The sequence below is a fragment of the Amblyomma americanum genome, chromosome 7, assembly GCF_052857255.1.
Source record: "Amblyomma americanum isolate KBUSLIRL-KWMA chromosome 7, ASM5285725v1, whole genome shotgun sequence".
Lineage (NCBI taxonomy): Eukaryota > Metazoa > Arthropoda > Arachnida > Ixodida > Ixodidae > Amblyomma > Amblyomma americanum.
The window spans coordinates 131710472-131734068 of NC_135503.1; the positions used below are offsets into that span (position 1 = coordinate 131710472).

The following is a 23597-nucleotide window of genomic DNA, read 5'->3' on the forward strand; positions in this document are numbered from 1 at the left end:
CTCCAAGAACTCTGAACCCCTCACCCGTTTAACACGTGACGATACACCGTTCGTCTGAAGTGCCGAGCAGCAGGCTGGTTTCACAGAGCTACGCCAACGGCTGCACACTACCCCTGTGCTGGCTCACATCGATGAGGAGGCTGCTACCGAGATACACACCGACGCTAGCAACATAGGGCTTGGTGCCGTCCTCGTTCAACATCAAGAAAGTGAGGAACGTGTGATCGCGCATGCGAGTCGCACACTCTCGCGCACCGAAATCAACTACTCCCCCTCGGAAAAGGAGTGCCTAGCTGTCGTCTGGGGAACGATGAAATTTCAGCCTTATATCTCTGGTCGCCATTTTAAAGTGGTAACAGACTGCCATTCCTTGTGCTGCTTACTAATCTCCGGGACCCGTCAGGCCGCGTAGCATGCTTGAGCTTTCGCCTTCAAGGAATTTGATTACACAATTGCCTATAAGTCCGGACGTAAACACGAAGATGCCGACCGACACGCTCTCACGCGCACCCATTGAGCAATCTGATGACAGCGCAGAGGATGACAATCGTTTCCTAGGTGTGATCAGCATTTCGGACATAGTGGCAAAGCAGCGTGCTGACGCTGACCTGCGGTCTGTCATGGATCACCTGGAAAGTCATGCTTCCAACGTACCTTGACACTTTTCCCGCCACTTGTCCTCTTTTTGCATTCGAAATGGCGCACTGTTCAAAAAACTCCAGCAATGGTGACCGGCCCTACCTCCTAGTCGTGCCATCAGACCTCCGCGACGACATTCTTTCGGCGTGTCATAATGAGCCGACCTCGGGCCACTAGGGATTTGCAGGCACAGCTCGCTCAAGTGCGTCAGGGCTATTATTGGCCTAAACTTGCAAAGACCATCCACCGCTACGTCAGAGGTTGCCGTGAGTGCCAGCGTCGTAAGTCACCACCACTCAAGCACGCAGGTGTGCTCTAACCAATTGCTCCACCTCGCACACCTTTTGACCAAGTCGTCATTGATCTTCTGGGCCCATTTTCTTCGTCGTCTCTGGCAATAAGTGGATTATAGTTGCGACTGATTATTTGACGCGCTATGCGGAAACCCAAGCGGTGCCGCGCAGTACATCCTCTGAAATCGCACGATTCTTCATACACCACATCGTTTTACGACATGGCGCCCCGTCCTCCATCATCACCGATAGGGCCACCGCGTTTCCAGCGTAGCTCATGAACAAGGTGTTCCACCTGACTCGCACGAACCAACGCAAGACTACTGCATACCACCCGCAGTCACACGGGATCACGGAGCGCCTCAACAAAACCTTAGCAGACATGCTCACAATGTACGTCGACGTACAGCACAAGACTTGGGATGAGATCCTCTTATATGTGACGTTTGCCTACGACACGGAGATTCAGGAAATGACTCGATTTACGCCGTTTCAGCTCGTCTACGGGCGTGATGTCCGAATGGTGCTCGACGCCATGCTTCCGAGCCGCCCTGACGGTCAGGCGCTCATGCCAGACGCCGAGGAATTTACCCGACACACAGAGGAAGCCCGCTAACTGCCACGTATGCACATCCGCCGGTAGCAGGCAACGAATGCAGAACGATACAACCAACGACATCGCCACGTCGAGTACCACCCCGACGACAAAGTGTGGGTATGGACTTCGGTATATCCGCTACTTTGGAACCTACACAGTGCTGCGCCGCATCACGGATGTGACGTATGAAGTCCTCCCCGATGGCACTCTGCCCAGTTCGCGCCGACGACCGCAGCCTGAGGTCGTGCACGTACTGCGTATGATGCCGTACTGTACGCAGTAACGGGCACCTCGTTCGTTCCAAGTGAGCCCACGTTTTTGCTTCCTTTTTTGGATGGGCAGGGGAAATAATGCCGCCAGGTGTGCCCGGGCGGCGCCTTGAGGACAAAGTGAGACTCGCGTGCTCTTTAAAGCTGGGACACTGCTTGATTCCTTGAGGCCTGTGTCTAGCTTTTTTTTATTTTGAAACCTCTTTGTGACAATATATATATACCGGCCCTCCGTGCGCGTGACGGCTAGGGCAATACCAGCTTCTCCAGCCTCCTCCGAAGTGGCTGAGGGGGATATGGGAAGGGTGGCAATCGGTTGTAGGGAGGGGTTCGTGACGGCTACAACCGCGTCCTCGCCGCCCGTGCATGCGGCATCCAACCACACGGCATCCGGTTCCATGCCATAGTGTTTGTGGAGCGCCCGTGCGCGGGCTCTGCGGCAGAGTTCGTGGTAGGAGGTGTGCATGTTTTTAAGCAGAGGTTTAATTAGTAGTTCGCGGTTAATGTGCTGGGGTCCGGGAGCTGTGCGGGATCCGTGGCTGGTATCCTGATACCGAGGGTGTGTAGGATGTGTCTGCTGGTGGTGGTTAAATTTTCGCGAGACTTATGTATTGTGTATGTCGGTGGGCCTCGATAAACTCACTTATCGTGTTGTGTAGGCCTAGCTTGAGGAGTTTTTTGGATGAGGTATTTAGGGGTAGGTGTTGTGCTGTCTTAAATGCTGTTCGAATCGTAGCATCTAGGGTGGAGATTTCTGTGCCCTGGAGTTTAGGATAGAGGAGCGTGAAGGAAAAGAGGCTGAGGACGAAGGCATTAATGAGACGACATAGGTCATGCTCCTTGATGCCCCGGTGGTGTTCAGAAACTCGGCCCAGTAGCTGGAGAGTGTGTATCTCTGGAATGTACCGGTTTTCCAGTGTCACGGTTATGGGGGCTGCGGGGCAGTGTCTGGTTGTGGGGCGGAGAATGAGGAGCTGCGCCTTCTCCGGATAGCATGAGAGTCCGATACTCCGCGCATGTGTTTAGGTGAGGGTTAGCTGCCGACTGCAGAGTAGTCTTTAATGCAACGGCATTGAACCCAATGAACGCCGGTGGCCTATTCCTTCAGCGCGAATTTTCTTACAAAACATTGTTAACGCAATGCAAGCGGATAACACCTCTTTGTCACTACTGCCAGCCACATATCTCAAAGCGTGATTGAGATGTTGAGGGAGCCAGTTATGCGCTATTCCTTTCCTCAAAATCAACAGAGCCTAAAACTTTATTGCAACGCCATTGAACCCAATGAACGCCGATTGACTATTGTTCAGAGCGACATTTCTGCCAAAACACTGTCAACGCAATGCAATCAGTGCACACCTTTCTGTCACTACTGCCAGCCATGTAGCTCAAAGCATGATTGAGGTGTCTGGGGAGCCAGTTATGCACGTTTCCTTTAATTTCCGTTTGTGACTTTTGCGCACAGATTAAAATTGATGAAGATAACTGCGTGCAATGCACTGTGCGAGAGGGTGTTGCAGTTTAACACAAGGCGTGATCGGTTGCGGCGATAGCGTACTGCTCTCGTGCAGTGGGCAGTGAAGCTGATCTGTTTGCACTGCCATGGGCTCGAAACCAAGGGGCGGCAATATATATTTTGTTTCTTCAGGTATCTGAAAGGGTTTAGACAAACCACGCCTTTTTCTGGATTGTGAAATAGTAGTTTCGCACTATAAGCTGCATTTGGCAACACTGGGCAATGCCCGCGGCGTCCTTTATAACTCCGGTGGCCATTTGCAACAGTAAATCAACACAGCTGTTTATTGTTTTACTATATTAAACAAGCCACACATAAAAATTCGCGAGCTTATGTTTTTTTTTTCCCTTTGATTAGCTTGTTTTGGTAACAAGAAGAGTTTCGCCAGTGGACTACTTTTTTTTTGTCGTGGAGGAATTCTGAGTGTCTGTCCTGAATGTAGGCGGAGCCTCGCTACAGACTTAAGTTGTATCCGACTAGTAAATATCAGTCATGTTCAGCGAATCATAATGTGATATTATCTTTCTTGCATTATTACAATCTCAGGTATTTCAAAAACGCCCCGCTGTGCTGGCGATTTGGATCTGTCGTATGAATACTTAGTTCTGAGCGGGCTACTCTGCTTGTGCGGCACACTCTGGGGCAGAAGTAAGCTGGTGCGAAGAAATGCGTGGTGGCGATGATGAATGTGGATCATTTAAAGGGCGTGTCTTTTTTCGTGATGGGAAAGGATTTTCCGTGCTGCAAGCCCTGGATGGCTGCCTTCGAGAGAATTTTATGGTACCATGAAATCACAATATTTCGCTGCAGTATTTTTTAACATCCTGTACAGAGAAGAGAATAATGAGACTGGCGTGCTTATTAGATAGCGGCCCAACCTAGTGCAGCCCAGGTTGGAAAATAATTGCACAATGTGGGGTTTGGCATCCTGAAGCGACGCATGGGCTATAAGGGGCGCTATACAGGAGGGCTTCGGATTGGTTTAGGCATCCTGGGGCAATTACTGAGCGCTAACATCGCAGAGTACACAAGCACCTTTTGTGCTTCGCCTTCATGAAAGAATTGCGACCGCAGCGTCCGGAACTGGAACTGGGTCCTCCGGCTTAGTAACCGAACGGCATAACCATCGAGCCAGCGCACAGCATCCTTTCCAAGTTTCTTTAATCTACAAGAAACAATCTGGTGCAAGGCAAATTTACCTTCTGTTCCTCGCAGTGAGCCCTGCTAACCTACATAAACTGGGGCTAGGTTGCTTTTAGTCAACAAGGTTCGCTATGGGCAATAGAAGTGAAAGGTGCCTTTCTTGTTTTTTAGTCTGCGCTAAAGTTTTCATTTTGTAGTGTAGGATGTGGAGATCAAGAAATAAAATGTTTGGAACAAGATATCGATGTGCTGGATATGCTTTTTTATATAATAGCCAAATCATGTCATAGAAATTAATTCGAAACTACCCTTTTGATAGAGTCGAACCTTGTTATAACGAAGCGGTTTATAAACAAATAATGGATATACCAAACGAATGATAATTCCCCTTGGAAGCTCGGTTAACACGGGCAATAACGAAGCTGCGGCTATAACGAAGTGATCGCTGGACCCCTTAAACTTAGTTATTACGAGGTTTAACTGTATCATTTCTCTGTAACATTTTCGTTGCTTTTTTGAAAGTCCAAATAAATTATTGCAAAATGTCTCGAGATTCTCGCTCATTCATGTCAATGTGGAATTGGCTCATTTTGAACCCCCCAAATATACCTTCTCGTATTTGTTAGGAGCCTATTAGAAGTGTTTTTCGCCTTAGCTTACTGGTGAGAACAGTACGCGAGCTTCGTGCGAGCGGAGGTGTGCAGAACTTGTCTTAAAATTTGCATGTCAAGCTGTTCGAACCAAGCTTCTAAAAGCAAGTAGCGCGTTGCTTACTTATGCCGCCGACATTACATTGTTCAGAGACATGTTGCGCAAGTCAGAGAGAATTTTTGTATGGTCTCGTTGGGTTGCGTGATTACGCTTAGGTACGCAAATTCTAATCTTCTTATTTGATGGCGCTGCAAGTTTTTTTAAAAGGATCCAAAGCTTGTTCAGAAGCGCCCTAGCTGTCTACCTCATTTCGTCAAGTTGCCGCTTGAGTAATTCTTCCTGCAGTGCTGACTTTCTGCATTATTTGCTTTGTAACTGCCATTGACTTTTATTGCTCTTGTAGACTTAACGCGATCTGCCGAGGGTCGTACTATAGCGGGTGGCGTAATTGGAAACACCAATGAAGAAAGTCACAGCACGACTGGATTCACAATTTTCTCACAGCTCGCTCTCAGTTCACCGTAATAGGCGGACTTCCTTCAAATTCTACTTCCGTCTCCTCCGTAGTACCACAGGGGTCTGTGTTGGGTCCGCTTCTCTTCTTAATATTTATTAACGACCTCCCACACAACATCTCATCCACCATCCGTCTTTTCGCAGATGACTGCCTTATCTACCGCCGTATAAATACTAAAGACGATCAAGCTGCCCTCCAAAACGATCTGAAGCTCATCGAAAATCGGTGCTCTTTGTGGATGATGGAACTGAACATTAGGAAGTGCAGTTTTATGCAAATTTCTCGGAAACGCTCCAATTTAACTTATCCTTACTCTTTATTTTCTGAGGACCTATTGCAAGTTGAATCTTATCGTTACCTTGGCATCACAATCAATAGCAAATTAACTTGCGTTGATCATATTACAAAAATCACGGCCGACGCTTCACGTACTCTTGGTTTTATTAGAAGATCACTTCCCTCTTCCCCCGCTAACATACGTAAACTGGCATATGAAACTTTTGTCCGCAGTAGGTTGGAGTATGCATCCGCGATCTGGAGTCCTCATCAGTCCTACCTAATTAACATGCTCGAGGCCGTCCAGAACCGTGCAGCACGCTTCATATCGTCAACATACGACTTTCATTCCAGCGTAAGTTCCATTAAATCATCACTTGACCTCACTTTCTTAGCTCTCAGACGAAAAGTTGCGCGCCTTTGCTTGTTCCATAAGTTATACTTCAATTTCCCCTATCTCCGTGGTTCCCTCATATCTCCTTCCTTTCGTACATCGCGCCGCATTTTTAATTCAAATGGCGTCCAACGACTTCATGGCTCCACCAATGCTTTCAACAAGTCCTTCTTTCCGACCGCAATTGAAGAATGGAACCTTCTGCCCGACTCACTAACAAATGTGCACGATGCGACAAGGTTTAAGGCGATGTTGTTAGATCACCTGGGTTGATATGTTTTTTTTCCCTAACCTCTCGCCGACGTGTGTGGTGCTTGTGGCCTAAGGCATTTTTTACATGCACCGTTCTAACTATTCGCGTTCCTTGCTTCTCTTTATGTTCCTATATTGCATTGTTATATTTTTGTGACCTTTGTTTTTCCACATCAACCTTGTATACGCTCCCCCCTTATGTAATACCCCGACAGGGGCCTTTAAGGGACAATAAATGATGATGATGATGATGATGATGATTACCACTGATTAACACCGGATTCAGTGACAGCTGTTAACGTATTTGTACTTTATGATAACTTGTTGTAGTGATTATAAGAGCGACCTTATGTAATTCTAGGGCGCTCTTTTTACAGGTTTCCACACATGGTCATTTTTCATTTGTCTGCTCTCTAGTCTGCTGTTCCAGAAGCACAGCGTGGCCGATGGACTTCTCCTCGGTCGGTAAATGTGTACGGACCCCCTGCACATTCCTTCCTCCTTGCACAGTGCATATGTCAACACACCCACTCGTTGCCCAGACGACGACATCTATTACGACGCGACATCCGGGAACGGGCACATAACAGCTGTCGCTGTAAAACATGAGCGATATATTTGCCTGGTCATTGTGCATTCGCTTTGTGTGGGAAAGGTGCCGAGTTCGGTTCCCAGTATCGTCAAGGACTCTCCAGATTTATAAAGGCCACAAGTGTCCCCGGGCCATATGCTCGGATTTCTCAGAGCTGAAACTCCTGGCAAAATGTGTCACAGTGAGAGAGCTGCCATTGATGGCTCTTTGCAATGCAGCGGCTTTCTTTACAGCGCATAACAAGTTCACTTTTTACGTCATCTTGCTGCGTCAAAATAGGTAGGATGTTTCTGGTTGAGTTGTTCTGGTTTTCAATATTTTTAATTCTCCTAAGTGACCTTGCGTAATTTATAGGACTTAAGCAAGGTCTTTTACTCAGCCCAGTGCAATGCAAACATGCAGACTTACACAACGCGGCTTCCGAAGATACACAAGTGATCTGATGCACGCTCAACGTTCTACGCCATTTTTTAAACTTCGCTTAAAGTTAGGTGCAATGCTTGGTGGAGGCCGCCTGAGACTAAAACTTCATTTAGAACACAAATGACAAGGTGACCCCGAAAACTGTTTGTGGAGGTAATCTGATGTATTCTCTCACCCAAGTGGCTGTATTTGTGTGCTTACAGTTTATTTATTGTTATATTGGGAACTTACATGTTGAAGTGAGGAGCTGTACTGCGACCTGTAGGTCCCGTTCGAGCTGAAGCCTCGCTGCCGTTTTGTCGGTACATATGTTCAGTAGTCCTAAAGGATGCTGTGGTGCGTCATTGCTTCCGGGGACACAGGATAATGCCTCTACTATGATATATGCCCACACAAGCGAAATGGCAGCCAGTCGTGTACTCCGACATGAAAGTTTGATTGTGCACCCCAAAAAAAATTTTCTCATACCACCAAGCTGCAAAAGGAGTAGTACTGCTGTGTTGGAATTATTTGTTGCCTGTTTCCCCACAGGCTGCCTCCCAGCAGTTCGAGGATGCTGAAGTTTGCGCCGAAGGAGGGGCTCTGTGTGACGCTCCCCTTGAGAGCTGTGCGATCATGGGTGAGTGATCGCCCAGGGACTTAAAATCGTTCATTCCCTTGTTTCGCATTTGCGAGAATCGATCGACAGGTTAATGAATCAGTCAGTACAACAGTCGTAATTAATAAATCAATAAATCAGTTGAAAAATCTCTCTAGGAATCACTCGATCGATCTATGTATCTGAAAGAGTCGATGGATCTGTAAATCGGTCAGCAGAAAAATTGGTTATGGCCTAGCTCTGTTAGGCCAGGACATACGTAGCGAAATCGTGGCGGTATCTTGTTCGTAAGTGTTAATATATGAATCCCGTGCAATCATTAGGTGAGTCGTCGGGGCCGAGTGGTAGCGCCTCCGCCTCAAACGCCAAAGGCCCTGGTTTGATTTTTTATTCAGTGAGTGTGCGGGAGATTCAGTGGCTACCGCCACCGACCACGTGGTTAGTCACGTGGTGCGGAGCAGCTGCCGGCGGCGCGGCGCCGTGGCTGTCACGTATTTGTCACGCGGTTGGTCACGTGGTACGGTGCGGCCACGGTGGGAATGCAAGCTCGGAGAAACTGCGAGTTCATGGCCGATGTATCTTTCCTAGAAAACTGTTAATTTATAAATAATCAGTAAGGCAATTTAGAAATCGATAAATTGATCCGACAATGTTTGGTCCCATGATGCGGCCCTAAACTGTTTGATTCGGTCGGTTTTACTGCCTCTCTCAACCCTCGCCACCTATTCGTGATGAATGACCCTCCCGTTTGAAGACCCATGAAAGTTAAGTGACCCGCCTAGTTCGCCACCAGGCTCAGATACAGGGAAGATATCGTTTGCTCGTGTTTCATTGGGAAAGTGGATAAAAGACTCAGCATGGTGCCTTGTAGTTGACTGGGCATACGGGGCAGAGAGTTTCTTGAAAAGCGCGAATATTGGGCATATGGCCTGCAACGCCTACAACCGTAGCGGCAGAGTACAGGAATGTGAAAATGTGACAAATTTCTGAGATCGGCTTTGTGGCATACTGCATTAGCACCTTGTTTCAGACGTGGGGGACAAAACCCAAATAGCATTCGGTGCTTGCGACTTGTTCGCATGATCAGCAACTCCCCAGTGTACAATTTTCATTTACTGTTTAACTCAAAATAATCAGCATAATAATCGAGCCACCCCCCATACACTACAAACCTAGCGAGGGTATTCATCGCGGCAGGCACAGAACATCCTTACCGGATTGCGCTTAATGGCAGCAGCGCAGGTGAGGTACCGCGAAGCGCATGTGAACCATAATCATTTATCTGGTGGATGGACGGAGTGATGAACAGTCCTGTAAGGCAGGGGCACAGGGCAGCGCCCACTTGCAGTAGCCACCACAGCCCTGCATGGTTTATTTTTTTCCTGTCCTGCGTTGCAACCAGCCGTCGTGAACATGAACGTGTCTGACTTTCTTCAGGTTAGGCTTTACTAATAAATCATTCAGATCTCACTTTGAAGCGGGCTTGCCTTCATACGAACTCGTCAATACAGCTTTTTTTCTCCTGCACATATGGCCAGCTGTGCAGCTGAGGGAGCACACCGTCTCCAAGTCGGGAGTCTCGACCCCAGCGGGACCGCCAGCTGAGGCGACAGTTGCGGGCTGGCAGTCGGCCGTGCCGCCGGAGCCAGCATCCAATGACAAGCACGTGCCGCCACCCCGGCTGGCAGCGACCGCAGCTGCCCAGCCAGCTCAGAGGGCCCCGGAGGTTTGGGTATGTGAACAATGTCTTTAGGGGGCCTCGCGTGGTTTTGTCAGGTTAATTTTTTTCGCTATGCCTTCTTTCAATATCATCATACTACACTCGGGGACAGCTTCGTGTGGCAGTGGACGCTATGAGCGTGCACCACTAGTTCACAGGCCTGTGCCTTTGGGCCGTGCCCACACGAGTACGGACAGTGGGCTTGTGGAAGCAAGTGTCTCAGGCTCGTAGCTACCACTGCGTAGCCACAGAAAGCTGTCCCAGAGTACAGAATGCATTTTCAGGCAAGGCTAGTGCGAACGAAAGAACATAAAATCCAATGAACATATTTGTAGTTTAGAAAAACGAAAATACAAAAATGGCCACTTCCATATCCTAGGTGCTCTTGATATGCTTTCTAGACTATAGTCCGCGGGGTTTACATGTTTTGAAAGCTGAAATTTCGCGAAATGGGGAGAATTGATGGGTGCAGACTATATATACGTGATGATTTTTTAAGATCATTTTAGCCAAAGAAGCCTAGAATGGCTGTCAGATAGGAAAATAAAGTCACATGACTGCGCCTGCAACGTTGTGCCGTGCTAAGTCACAACGTGACAATTAGCTTCGAGTACTTGGATTTGTGAGCACATGCGCATAACCTCGGTTAATATAAATGAATGAATAAAGATCTGAACTCTTAAATTTAGAAGCAACAACAAAGGCGGCGCAGTCCTTGTACGGTTACGATGGCGTCTAGAATTTTTAAGAGACTTCACAGCAGCATTCAACCTCAGTGTAGTCGAACATGCGCAAGGACTAAAGTCAATGCGAGCAGCTGCGAAAGAAGTTGACTTCAATGATATAAGTACAGATGTGGACTGTAACAGAGATGTAGGATTCTGAAGACGATGAAGACCTTGATGAGTCATTTGTAGAATCCAACAGTCTTAGGTTTTTATTTTGAAAGCCCCTGAGGAAGTCATTTTGACAGGTTTTAAAACTGATTTCTAGTTGGTCTGATGAAAGACGCAGACTTTAACTCTTTGACAACGAAAGGTTTGTGCGCCTGTTGTACACTACTTTTGAAAAAATGTATGATAAGCTTATTTTCAGCCAAAATTTCTTCCTGCGGACTATACACCAGGTACAGACTATCTAAGCAAAAACATTTTATTTTAAGCTGAAGTTTCCTTGCAGACTAGGTGCAAACTCTAGCCCGGAAAATGCGCTACTTAAAAGTAGCTATTGCGCGAAGTGAAACATGGGTGCGCTAGTGAAACACTGGGTGCAACTGCTGTAGAAATGCATATTATTCTGACTGATTGCGCTGTTGATTTTTTACTGAATACCGCAGCTTTTCTTTCAGATCTTTTTGGTTGCTCCTGTTGAAGCCGATGTATTATCTAGGCAGTCATCTTTGTTTCTCTCTTCTTCACCTTCGTATTTTTACAATCTCCATTAGACAACTTGCACAACCTGCACTCTTGCTCCATTGAATAACTTGCACAACGTGTACCCTTGCCTATGTGGTCATTTATGCGGTGTACGCTTACTAGGATGTGGGTGCTCTTTATTATCCAGCTGAGTTGAGTTAAATTGTTATTCATGGGAGTTCTGCAGTGCGGATGCAAAAGTATTTCTTCTAGTATGTTCCAAGCTACTCCTACAATGGATTAATTCCTACATTAGAAACCTTCCAGCGATACCAGCTTCGTGTTTTACCAGTTTTTTCCCTGAAAGCACACTTAACTACCTGTCTAGAAGGTGAGCTTGATACGAGTGCATTGCAAAACGGCGGCCGTACTTCTCAGAGTGCTGTCACTAATTGAACTAGATTTGCCGTATACTCTTTGGTGACATTGAGCAGTGTTGAGACAGCTAGCCCGTTTGCCATTAAAGTCCCCCCCCCCACCTTTTTTTGCGCAATTACCCACTGCTGCCTTCGGGCATCTGGCATTGATGGGTATGATCAATTCATTGATGCCTGTAGTTTGAGCACTAAAAAGTTTACCGCTGTGATTTGTGCGAGCAGCTGCCAAGAGTTTACCTTCGTATTCAGATTGTGGCCCAAATTTTAGTGTGGGTTGCTTGATGTGGTGCTGGGTCATTACTGCCTAATATGGAGGTGGGTTAATTGCAGTGCACTCTCTTACTTGAACTTGAGGAATGCTACTGCAAATAAGCCAAGTATATGCTTGCTGAGCTTGTTTTCTGTGATTCAAATTATTTGATATCAAATGCTTTTTAAAGGCTACGGAATGGCACAGGGTACATGAGACGACAAAACAGTGTAATGAGAGCATTGTCTTACTTTGAGACATCCCATTGTGCTGATGAAATCCGGTCGTGACACTATTAACTAGCATACACAGCCAGTAGTTTTGCTACGATTTCATTGAAATAAAAAGTGGGTGGTTGGAAAACATGTCAACCAGTTTGCGTAGTTGAGAATATGTCAAGTTTTTCTTTTTGAGCTTCGTAGCAAACGAATTGACTGCCATTGGCAAAGTCAAAGGCAAACGTTCTGAGAAGCTTCAAGACAGCATGCCCATTTCTTCTTCACTGATCGTTCCAAGACGACCACTGCTTGCAACGACGTTTATTGTACTCCCAGCCATTAGGTCAAATACTCTTGCACTCGAGTGGCGACATGCTGTTGGTCCTGTCAGTGAGGATGGGACCTGTATGCAGTTCAAAACATCTCAGAATTTCTACCTTTAACTTGGTCAGCGGTGGTCAGTATGTTCACACTAGTTTGTGGTATTGCTTTGACGTATCAAATACCCTAAATCTGCACGCTTGGCCCTTCCTTTAAAGGCGGTTCCCGAGTGTGCCGAAGAAGATACGGTGGCTGCATTCCTGCTGGGCGAATGGACCAAGGTGGAGCGTGCCGGCCAGGGCAACTACTACGATCCTGCAAAGGTGCGCAGCGGTCGCCGAGGTGTCTGAGGGACTGCATCACTAATGGGCTCCGTTGCTCCACGTGGACTCACGACGGTCTTTTCCCCGCATAACCAATGCTCAAATGCTGTGCTGAGGAATTTTGCAACACTGCTGCACGCTCACACTTCATTACGGCTGACGTTCACACTCTTCTTAAAGACCTAGTTATATCATCCAGTGTTTCATGACTTTTTGTTACTGAACCACCTGTTAAAGTTCTTCCATGAGCATCTGGGCGTGTCAAGATTTTAAAGAGCCTGAAAAACTCATGAAGCCTGTGCAACTAAGGAACATTTGAAACCTTGTGCGTTGTCTTCCCCTTTTCGAGGTGACGGCGCTCTTATGCCGCCGTGGTGCTAGGTGCATCTCTGACTGTGTTCTGCCCTCCTGGTTCCAAGAATGTCCCATCCAAGAACCGCCAGCATTAATGGCTGACTCGCAAAGCCTTCACCTTGTCGCATCAATTCACTGTGGTAACGCAGCAATTGCCAATTTGTACCTGGAATCCCGGAAACCTGGACTCCCGGACTGTGCATGATTTTTCTGAGAGCTTTTATCTTGAACATTTATCGCGATATTGTTTCTAGAAAAGATTTTCTTTTTACTTTTGGCAGATAGCCTACCGGCATGGCACACAAAATGCTTGTACAGTGGAATATCTGCATCTATGCTAGTCATGCAGTCTTGGTCTGTAATAGTCGTACTATCACTGCCAAGTCAGCTATTTTGGAGGAACCAAGAAACCAGCTCCAGCCTGGTGATCACTGTATTGGTGTCGCTTGTGAAGCCCAGATGACTGGTAGGTGGCAGGTCGCTGTGCACAGATACATTACACTGGGTGTAGTTTCTGGAATGAATTCCTCTTTTTCTTACCACATCAGTGCCTTATAGGAGGCAAACATTGTGCTCGATTTGTGCTATCTTGTCAACCTTTGACCTCCGCTGATCTCGCATGAACCCTGTCAACTTCTGCTATGTGCTGATCTCACATGAACAGTTCGAAGCGTCAGCTTGTCGCAGGCCAAGTTTCACCAGAGTGCATGCTGCACCCGCATTGATTAATGTGGTGCTATGGTTGTTGATCTCTAAGTCAGTTCTGTGCGTTAGGCATTGACTACTATGGTGGCCACAAGGATAAAACTGAACACGCCGCGTTCTGATCCAGTTTCAGGAATGGCTGCTCATGGGGATCTACAAGTGGCGATGAGGGGAGATGCGTTTGTGTGCTTTGTAAGTTCTCAGAGGGTGTGGGTTGCAAGCAGGGCTGCAGAGTTTGCTACTGGGTTAAATAGCCTCAAAATTGTCACTGGCAAATAAACTTGGTGCTTGCAAGATGCCCCACTAGAGGCCATTGAGTGAACGGCAAATTTTCGTTGATTTATCGCGCTTGCAAGCAAATGAAGTTCTTTCAAAGCGTCGTGATTATGGTAAAGTATAATAGGGCAAGATTGTCACCACTGGTTGAGTTTCACAATGTGAGTGAGGTACAGCAATCCCTGAGATGAAAAAAAAAATCTCCAGGTGTTTGTGTACCAAGTCCTGGTGGGTTGTGTCAAATTGTGTATATTTTTTTCTTCTAAAACCTTTGTTTTATTTAGGCTTTACTGTTTTATTTAGGTTGATGGCGTTTTCTCGCAAATTAATGCTGTTAGCAGTTTTTCGTTTTTTGCGCTTAGTTTTTAAGGGTGCATATTCAAAGCCCGAAATTTTTATAGTTAAACCTTGGGGGCCTTGCCTTCATATTTTTGTGCCTTTTACGCTCGCAAGCGAATGAGTCAACTTCCTCCAAAGCGTCGCGTTTATCGTAGAGTACAAAAAAATGTGGAGGTGATATTGCTATACAGCTACCACTCGAGATTTGCAAATGTGAGCTGTGATAATTGCTGAGTGAAAAAAATTCATATTCATGTACAAAGTTCGGTGATTTGGTGTCGCAAGTTTCGTTTATCTTATATTTATCTGTAGTTTCCAGATGAGTGACTCAATGATCTCTGTGATTAAGGGTCGTTTCAGGACTGCTAGGTGCCTTAATATTTATCGCATCTTATTGCGTTGTTTCTTTTTTGGCGCCGAGCTAAAGCATCCGGTTTTAGGATTCTTCCTTCTTGGAAGAAAGGTTTGCGCTGTGTTACCAGAGCTTCATTTTTCCGCTGTACTGCAGCTATGAGCCTAATCGTTTTGTGAAAAGTTCCTGGGACACAGGAACTGTTTTTGTACCTTTTAGCTTTGAACTTTCGACACTCCTGAAGATCAGAATCCCTAGGCTGAAAAAAGTCACATCCTCGACGCTGAGAAACTTGATACCTTCTTAGGCGCTGTAAATGCCTGGCTGTGCTGCTCAGAAGCAGATCATGTGATCTTGGGACCTTGACACATTTGACTGCGGAAAGAATACATGTCTTCCATTCCCTTCGACTGTTATCTTGCGTCCAACTTCGCATTGACACTTAACTACGATCATCATCATCTCATCATATTTGCTATGGCGACTGCAGGGAAAAGACCTCTTCCATATCTCTGCAATTAACTTGGTCCTACCACTGAGCAACATACTCGACTAATAGAAGTTGTCGCACCTATGCTTCGTTCTCTTAGAGAAGAGCGCCTCTTAGTGCAGAGCTCAGCGGATGTGTGTTTTCTCTCAGTGCATTGCAAGAGCTCACTGGAGAAGACTAGTTTCCAGTCAATCTCCCAAAGAGCCTTTCATAAGAAATATTTTTTTGTATATTGTGCATATGTGCCCTCCAGCACAAGGGACTTCTATGTATAGGGTTATCCACGAGTCCGCAAGCGCATAGCCGTGGTCTATGGAGGGCCACTGCGTCGGGCACGGCCGTGCATCGAAGCGAAGCGGCAGATGACGCGAAGAATCGCATTGAGATCCTTCTGCGTCACAATGCTGCGATGGTCAGCTGTTTCACGTACAGTGACTGTAAAGAGCGCCGCCATGCACTCTAGTGTGCGCACTAAGAGTGGACGACCTTGTAGGCATGCAGATCTGTGTCGCTATAAATACCAAGAAGGCCTGGCGTAGGGGCCCATGTGTCCAGTTTCTTGAGTTTGGTGGTCGGCTAGAATAGTAATCGTGGCTGCCGAAGGGAAGCTTGTGTGCCGCTCGTGATACAGGGCAAGAAGGTTTGGAATCGGAGGACTGAACGTAAAATCTGTCAAACTATGAAACCTTCTCGTATCAGCTATTGAAATTTATGCTCTTTTTATGTGTCATTTTTTACACAAGTATGTGTTTTTAAAATTGTTTTTTGCCCTTTTCTCTGAGGGCTTTTAATTCAAAACCCTCCCTAACACAGAGTAATATATGTCGGCGCTACTTACCGGCGCTGAAATCGCTGCCAACGCGGCATATGTAAGAAGTCATTTTGGAGACTGCCGCATGTGTATCCCTTTCAGTAAACAGATGGTATTAGAGAAATTAAATTCGGCAACTCTCTATCTGTTCTCCGTATTCTTGTAGTAACAAGAGACAAAAAATGAGGGCATCAGTTTTCGCCGTTCAAGTTTGTTTCTTACAATTCTCATATTTTACCATCCACTTTAAAGTGGTATTCGTGGAAAAGTGCCTTCATCGCAAGCCGCGCAAACTCTACAGCTGTGGATGACATCATCAGCATAACTGCGCCCACTGCAGGACAAAGGCCTCTCCCATGTCTCTCGAATTAACCCTTTCCTTTGCCAGCTTCGGCCACCGTATCAATGCAAACTTCTTAATTTAATTCGCAAACCTAACTTTCTCCTGGCCGCTGCTACGTTTACCATCTCTTGGGATCCACTCCCTTAATCTTAAGGACCAGCAGTTATCTTGCCTTTGCCTTGCATGCCCAGCCAAAGTCCATTTCTTCCTATTGATTTCGACTAGCGTGTCACTAAACAGAGTTTGATCACTGATCCACTGTGCCCACTTCCTGACTCTTAACGTTGCCTCTAGTATATCATTCTTTCCATAGCTCGCTGTGTTGTCCTTTTGGCTAGCCTGCACGTTTCTGCCCCATTGCAGGTGAGTAGCGGTAAGACGCAGCGGTTGAATACTTTTCTCTTGAGGGATACCGGCAACCTGCTATTCATGATCTGAGAGAACCTGACATATGCGCTGCACCCCATTCTTATTTTAGTTATTTCCCTGTCATGATCCAGATCAGTTGTCACCACCCTCTCTAAGTAGATGTACTTCCTTACCACTTCGAGCACCTCGCTACCAATTGTGAACTGCTGTTTCGTTGCTAGACTGTTGAACGTTACTTTGGTTTTCGGCATATTAATTTTTAGACCCACCTTTCTGCTCTGCCTGTCTAACTCATTGATCATGTTTTGAAGTTCATCTCCTGAGTTACTTAGCAATCCAGTTAACAAAACAATCGATTCCAATTGGGAAATTTCCAACTGGCACCAACTGCAATTCCCAACAGTAAATTAGTATAAAACTGGACCAGTTGAACCAACTAGGCCAACTCGAATAATAGTTCCCGTTAGGTTCTATGCAGACAATTATTGCATCCAGGAAACTTTCATAGTCTGCCACTGAATTTCTCTTTCTCTCCGCGGCCGGTCCCAAAGACTGGCCGCGAGGAGAAAGAGCCCAATGCATGTCTACAAAATTTTTTGCGCTGACTGCGACGCAAGCTACATCGGCGAAATCTAAAATGTCAAAGAAAGAATTCGGCGACATAAAAACTGCGTCCGCAACTTCGCAAGAGAGCGCAATCCTGTAGCCGAACATTCTGAGGACTCAGGCCATAGAATCAACTTCGAAGAAACCCGCATCCTCGGAAGCGAAACAAATTTCCACGAAAGGCTCCTTCTGGAATCCTGGCAAATCCAAACCACCCCGAACAGCATCAACCACACAAAAGGAAATCCACCCCAGTATATGCCCAGGGACTTCGCTCTTCAACTCAACGAAAAACGTTAGCCATTGACCGCCTCCCCACAGTGCAACATCCTCACTAACAGCCTTAAACGTCCCTTCCTCCTCCTCCCCCACGCCTTTCGAATCACAGCTTTCGTTCCTTTGACCTCCTCCGCCCCTCCATACCTAAAGACGCTAGCTACTGCCCTGAGTCACCCCTGATGAAGGAGCCAAGTCGGCTTTGAAACGTTTGGTTAAAATTAAATAGTTTGGTTGGAGATGTGCAGTTTTTTATAAGTCTTCAAACCCAGCCAGACAGGCAAATCTGTCAAAATGTTTAGTTTTCAGTTTTCAGTCTTGGAAGAAGACACGGCTGGTGGAAGGTTAAGACACCTGGCGAGACGTTTTTCATGTGGCGTCTCCGGTACGCGCTTAGCTCTCCGCGCTTCATTCTTCCGTAGGCGGTCAGCCTCACGCCAGGCATTAGACACTTTTAGTTAAGGCGTACGCAGTAAGTTTGCGTATACATCTCTTACTGGGTTGCGTACGCTGTGAATAGTGCAAACACGACACTTTTAGTTGGCCGTGCCGTAGCGTCCCTCATGTGCACGTGTAAACAGTAGCGCCATCTAGTGACAAGACGTCAAAGCACATGAACGCTCGGTTGAAGAAATTTTCATATGTGATTACTGATAACTAGAGTGAGCACATTGCGAGCCTTTTTTGTTCTAAGAGGAGGAGGAGGAAAAAACTTGTATTGCTCTATTAAGCAGAGGTGTTAGCGGCTTCCGGATGTCTTCATCCCTTGGGCTGAAGTCTCGGTTGATCCGGTGGCTGGTTCCCTTGTTCCAGGGCCCCACTGAGCCGTGCCACCTCGCATGCGCGCTGCACTAATCCTCTTTGGACCGACAGCTCGCTGCTGGTGAGCAAGCCCTCCCACTGTTCCGCATTGGGCTGTTTTAACTTATGGAAGGCGAAGTTGTTCTTGCATTCCTATGTGATGCGGTATAACGTGGGGGTTGCCCCGCACCACGTGCACGTGTCCGCGTATTGGTTCGGATACATTTTGTGAAGTGTGTGTAAGTTGTGGAAGGTTCCTGTCGGTAGTCTTCGCCAGCCGACTGCTTCGTGTTGTGTTAAAATTTTGTGTGGCGGGGGATAAGTTATTCTCCTGCCTCTGATAATTCAGTATCTCCGCGAACGTTGGCTCCACCGTCGTGGTCCGTTGATGTATCCGAGTCCGTTGATGTTCCGAGTCCGTTGATGTATCCGCTCGGTTAGTAAGCTCGCGAGCTAGATCATCGGCCCTCTGGTTCCCCTTCACTCCGGCGTGTCCCGGTACCCAGAAAATCTTATCTTGTATTTGTGTGCTCAGGGGCCCTGCTTGGAGGATAATGCGCAGCGCCCCTTTGCTGACTTTACCTGCGGTGTAGTGTCTGCATGCCGTTTTTGAGTCCGTGAGAATTGTGAGCGACTCGTTCCTACGGTACCCTTCCGCTACCGCTAGAGCTGCGGCGGCTTCTTCCCCCTCGGATACCCTACAGCCTCTCAGTGTCGCGCAGGTGATCATGTCTCCTTTGTGGTTAACCACCACTGTCGCAACTCTGTGTTCTTTAGAGTTTCTCTTGCACGGATGTAGAGGCGCATCCGTATATACGACGCCTTTGTCATTCGCGAGGTGCTTTTCTACATATTCTGCCCTTGCGTCTCGCCTTGCCGCGTGCAAGTTTGGATACATGTTCCTAGGTAGGGGGCACACCCTGATGGTTTGGCGATTGTAATCGGGGATGCTCGCTTCCCTGTCCTCTGTTTTGTTACTGATGTATCCCAACCTTAGGAGGAGCGCTCGACCGGCGGTCGACTGCCCGAGCCTATACAGCTGTGCACCGAGTTGCGCTTCTTTCAGATCTTCGAAGGTGTTGTGAATTCTCAGCTTTACCAGTTTTTCGTTCGACGCATCCCTTGGCAGGTTCAGCGCCGTCCTGAATGCCTTTCTTATGAGTGTGTCTGCTTGTTCTTTTTCATGTTGTGTCATGTTGTGTTAGTGAAGCGAGTATGTGATGCGGCTGACCACAAGGCTCTTGACCAGCTTGATCGTGTCGCTTTCCTTCATGCCGTGCCTTCTCTGCGATACCCTGGTAATCATTCTGCTGACTTGCTGCGTTGATTGTTGGAGGAGGCTTAGGGTGTGGCTGCACCTTCTGCCGCATTAGATCCACATTCCTAGGACCCTTATCATGCTGCGTTCTGAGAGAACTTGCCCTTCTATCCGTATTTCGATCTTCTCCTTGGATGGCTTTTTGCCGACGCGCAGGACCTCCGATTTCTTGGTAGAGCAAGCGAGTCCCCTCTCTCTGACATATCCTTCGACGTATGTCGCCGCTTGCTGGATTAGTTCTTCTTTCTGGCCTAGCGATCCGTGGTTGATCCAAATCGTGATATCATCCGCATACATAGCATGCTGGATTCCCTCGATTCGGCTCAGCTCGCGGGCTGGTCCGATCATGGATATGTTGAATAGGACCGGTGAGATTGCGGATCCCGGCACGGTGCCTTTGCTTGGCGTTTCAAAGACATCGCTCGGCAGGTCTCCCAGTCCCACCGTTGCCGTGCGGTTCGACAGGAATGCCCTCACGTAGTCGTGTACTCTTTTGCCGCGGTGGGTGACGGTTAGTTCCTCCATGATGGCGCTGTGGCTGGCGTTATCAAACGCGCCCTTGATGTCTAGCGCCATTATGATGTTCTCTCCTGTCTTGGGGATGGTGTCGATTTCCTTCTCCTTGATTTGTAGGAGGATATCCTGCGCCGACAGGTTTGTTCTGAAGCCGAACATGCTGTATGAGTACAGATCTTCGTCTTCGAGGTACTGTTGTATTCTACTCGTGAATACCCTTTAGTAGAGCTTGCCTAAGCACGACGTCAGTGAGATGGGCCGCAGGTTCTCTATTTGTAGCTTCTTGCTGGGTTTGGGTACCATTACCACCTCCGCGTGTTTCCATGCTTTGGGCACCGTTCCCGCCAGCCACTGCGAGTTGAGGTAGTCCGTGAGTTGGACTACCGCTTCTTCGCTGAGGTTGCGAATTAGGGAGTTTATAATCTTGTCTGCTCCGACTGCCATGCTTTTAGTCACGGCCTTGATCGCTACGTATACTTCTTCCTTCGTTATCGATCTGTCGAGGTGCGGGTTTTCCTTCCCCTTAAAGTCTTCTTTATATCCCTGTAGCTTGTCAGTGCCGTGGCACTTCTCTTTGACCGCCGCGAGGATCTCTTCGTCCGTTCCATCGAATTGGTGAAATAATCTTTGTATGGCTTTGCCGCTTTCTGCTTTTGTCTTGGTTGGGTCTATAAGGGCCTTGAGTATGCGCCATGTTTTGGCAGTGCTGAGCGTGCCGTTCAGCGAGCTGCTGAATTGCTCCAACCCTTGCCTGGCCAGCTGTGTCGTGTACTCTTCCACTTTTTGTGTAATCTGCACGATCTTCTTTTGCAGCTTCCTGTTTAGTTTCTGCCGCTTCCACCTTTTCGTGAGTCCGCGTCTTGCCTCCTATAGCTTGAGTAGCCGTGGGTCCACTTCCGGTGTAGCTTCTGTTCTGTCAAAATCCTGCGTATGTTCCTCCTGTATTTGTCTGAGTGGCGTGCTCCACTCCTATATTGAGGTAATTTCGTCCTGTAGTTGTCTGCTATTGTTTAGGAAGGCGTCCCAGTCCGTGATGTGGGCTGTTGCTATCTTCCTTTCTATGTTTTCTGCCTCCAGCGTTACTTTTAGCACGTAGTTGTCGCTTCCTAGGTTTCCAGCAGGTTCTCCAACTCGGCCTGCCGCGCTCCCCCAACAAAGGTTAGGTCTGAAAAGGTGTCGAACTAACGCTGTTGCCTAGTCGCGTTGGCTGATTTTCGTCCGTTAGCAGGATGCAGTTTGTAGTTTCTGCTGCAACGCATATTAGTTGCCCCTTTTCTCGCCTTTCTGGTAGCCCCAGCCAGGGTATCTCGCATTGAAATCCCAGGTTATGAGGAGTGTGTTTGACTTTCCCAGGTTTCCCGCTTCATCGAAAAGTTTGCTAAAATTGCCACTTTTCTGCTTGGGTGGACTATATATGTTTACTATGAAGGTGCTTTTCAATTTGTCTTTCCTTTTGGTATGGTTTCCGTAATTACGTGCTCAATTCCCGTGTCTGCAATTTCATCACGTGCTATGGTAACTAGGGTTTTGATAATTAGGGTCGCTGTGCGTCCGCTTTCCTGACATTGATATCCTTTTAGTGTTGGTATTGTGTTGGTTTCCTGTAACATTATTATGTCTGGTGGTGTTCCCTGTGTGTGGAAAAACTGTTGCAAGAGTCCCTGCTTATGCCGGCAGCCCCTGCAATTTTACTGCCAGATGCTTAGTGTGTTGTGTCCTGCCATGCTGATGTGCTGTTGTTGTTACTTTTGTTTTCGGTTCCGAATCTTCTTTCATTAAAAAACCGGTCCCTGGCTTCGTTGGAGATTTAATGCGTGTTTTGGTTTTCGATAAAGCTGCGGAAGTATTAATTTTCTTGTTGTTGCTGTGCCTGTATACCCTGCACGCCTTGAATTTGCGTCTGCATGGCTTGCATTTGTGTCTGCATGCTCTGCATAAAACTTTTCATCGGTTCTTCGAAGCTATTGCCTACTATTGGTGGTGGGGGTGTTGGGCTCCGTGGTGGTGGTGGTGCCCGTGGGGGACTGGCTGCCCTAAGAACCTGTATCTCACTAATGAGCACTCTTATCTTTTCCTTTAGTTGTCTGTTTTCCTCTCTGCTGAGTTCTAGTTCTTTCCTGAGCTTTTTGATTTCTTCATCTTTTTTTTCGTTGCTAGTTTGCTCAGATTGCGGAAAAAGTGATTTTGGAGGGCCCGCTCTCAAGCTCACCTTGATTCCGTCCTTGCTTTGCTGCTGCTGCTGTTGTTTTGGCAGCCTTTCCTTGTTGTTTCGCCCTCCCAGAGGTAGGAAAGACTCGTCACTGGGTCCGCCCCAGCTGCGCTTCCGGCTCCGGCTCTGGCTCCGTGACCGGGATCCTTGACCGGCCTGGCTGTTGCCCCGGCTGCGGGACTGGCTGTCGCTCCCGTTGCCATCCGAGCTGAACCATCTTGGCCAGCGTCTTCGGCTGCGACAGCGGCTCTTCCTCTGCTGCTGTTGCTGCTCTGGCGCACCATATAATTGGCGCCCCCTCAGCTGCGCAGCAGTCTTGAGTCGCTGCTTGCAGTCCCTGGTTGCGGTCAGATGTTCGCCGCCACACACCATGCATTTGGGCTGGCATTGGTGTCCTGGATTTCCTGCTCCGCAGCGTCTGCAGGTTCTCGCGTTTGGCGTTGGGCATACGTCCGAGCGATGTCCCTGCATGCCGCACACGAAGCAGCACTGTCTCGTAGGTCAGTAGGAGTATGTCTTGTATTCACCGGCGCTGAATATGCCCACTTGGGAATGTTGGGTCCGTCGAAAGTGAGAAGGGCAGTCGTGGATTTCCCCAGCATTCTCGCTGCCAGGATCTCGTTGTCCTGTGTTCTCAGCCTCAGCTTGAACTCCAGTTCCTTTACCGTTAGGCCCGGAGGTAAGCCGTGGATGACCGCCCGCGTGACGTCGCTGGGCATGGCCACGTAGGCCTGTACTTGGTAGGTTGTGCCTTCTTACGGGAAGCTTCTGATCTTCCGTATCACGTCCGCTGTCTCAATGATGGAGGTGCTCGCGAATATTTTGTTCGAGCCTCGTCGGAGCCTGACCAGAAAGACCTCTTCCTTGATCTTTCCGCCGCATGCTTCCACGATTGCACGTGTGGCTTGGTAAGGGCTCATATATTGCACCTTCAGGCCGCCACGTGGCATAATGATGATCTTCGCGTCGTCCTTGAGGAGCAGGGGCCGCATTTGCCTCGGCTGTCTCCCATTTTGTAAGCTCTTTTTATTGCCGCCTGGTGGCGTC

The 23597-nt window shown here is 47.7% G+C and overlaps 1 protein-coding gene across 1 annotated transcript in view; it reads left to right on the forward strand.

Moving 5' to 3' along the window:
- The window catches only part of LOC144097464 (uncharacterized), a 51455-nt gene extending 37031 nt beyond the window's left edge, over nt 1-14424 (forward strand). The window contains exons 2-4 of the mRNA XM_077630188.1: nt 8095-8182; nt 9700-9893; nt 12681-14424. Coding sequence (XP_077486314.1) covers nt 8095-8182; nt 9700-9893; nt 12681-12812 — 414 coding nt within the window. The 3' untranslated portion in view covers nt 12813-14424. The remainder of the gene's footprint in view (nt 1-8094; nt 8183-9699; nt 9894-12680) is intronic.
- Nucleotides 14425-23597: the final 9173 nt, after the last annotated feature.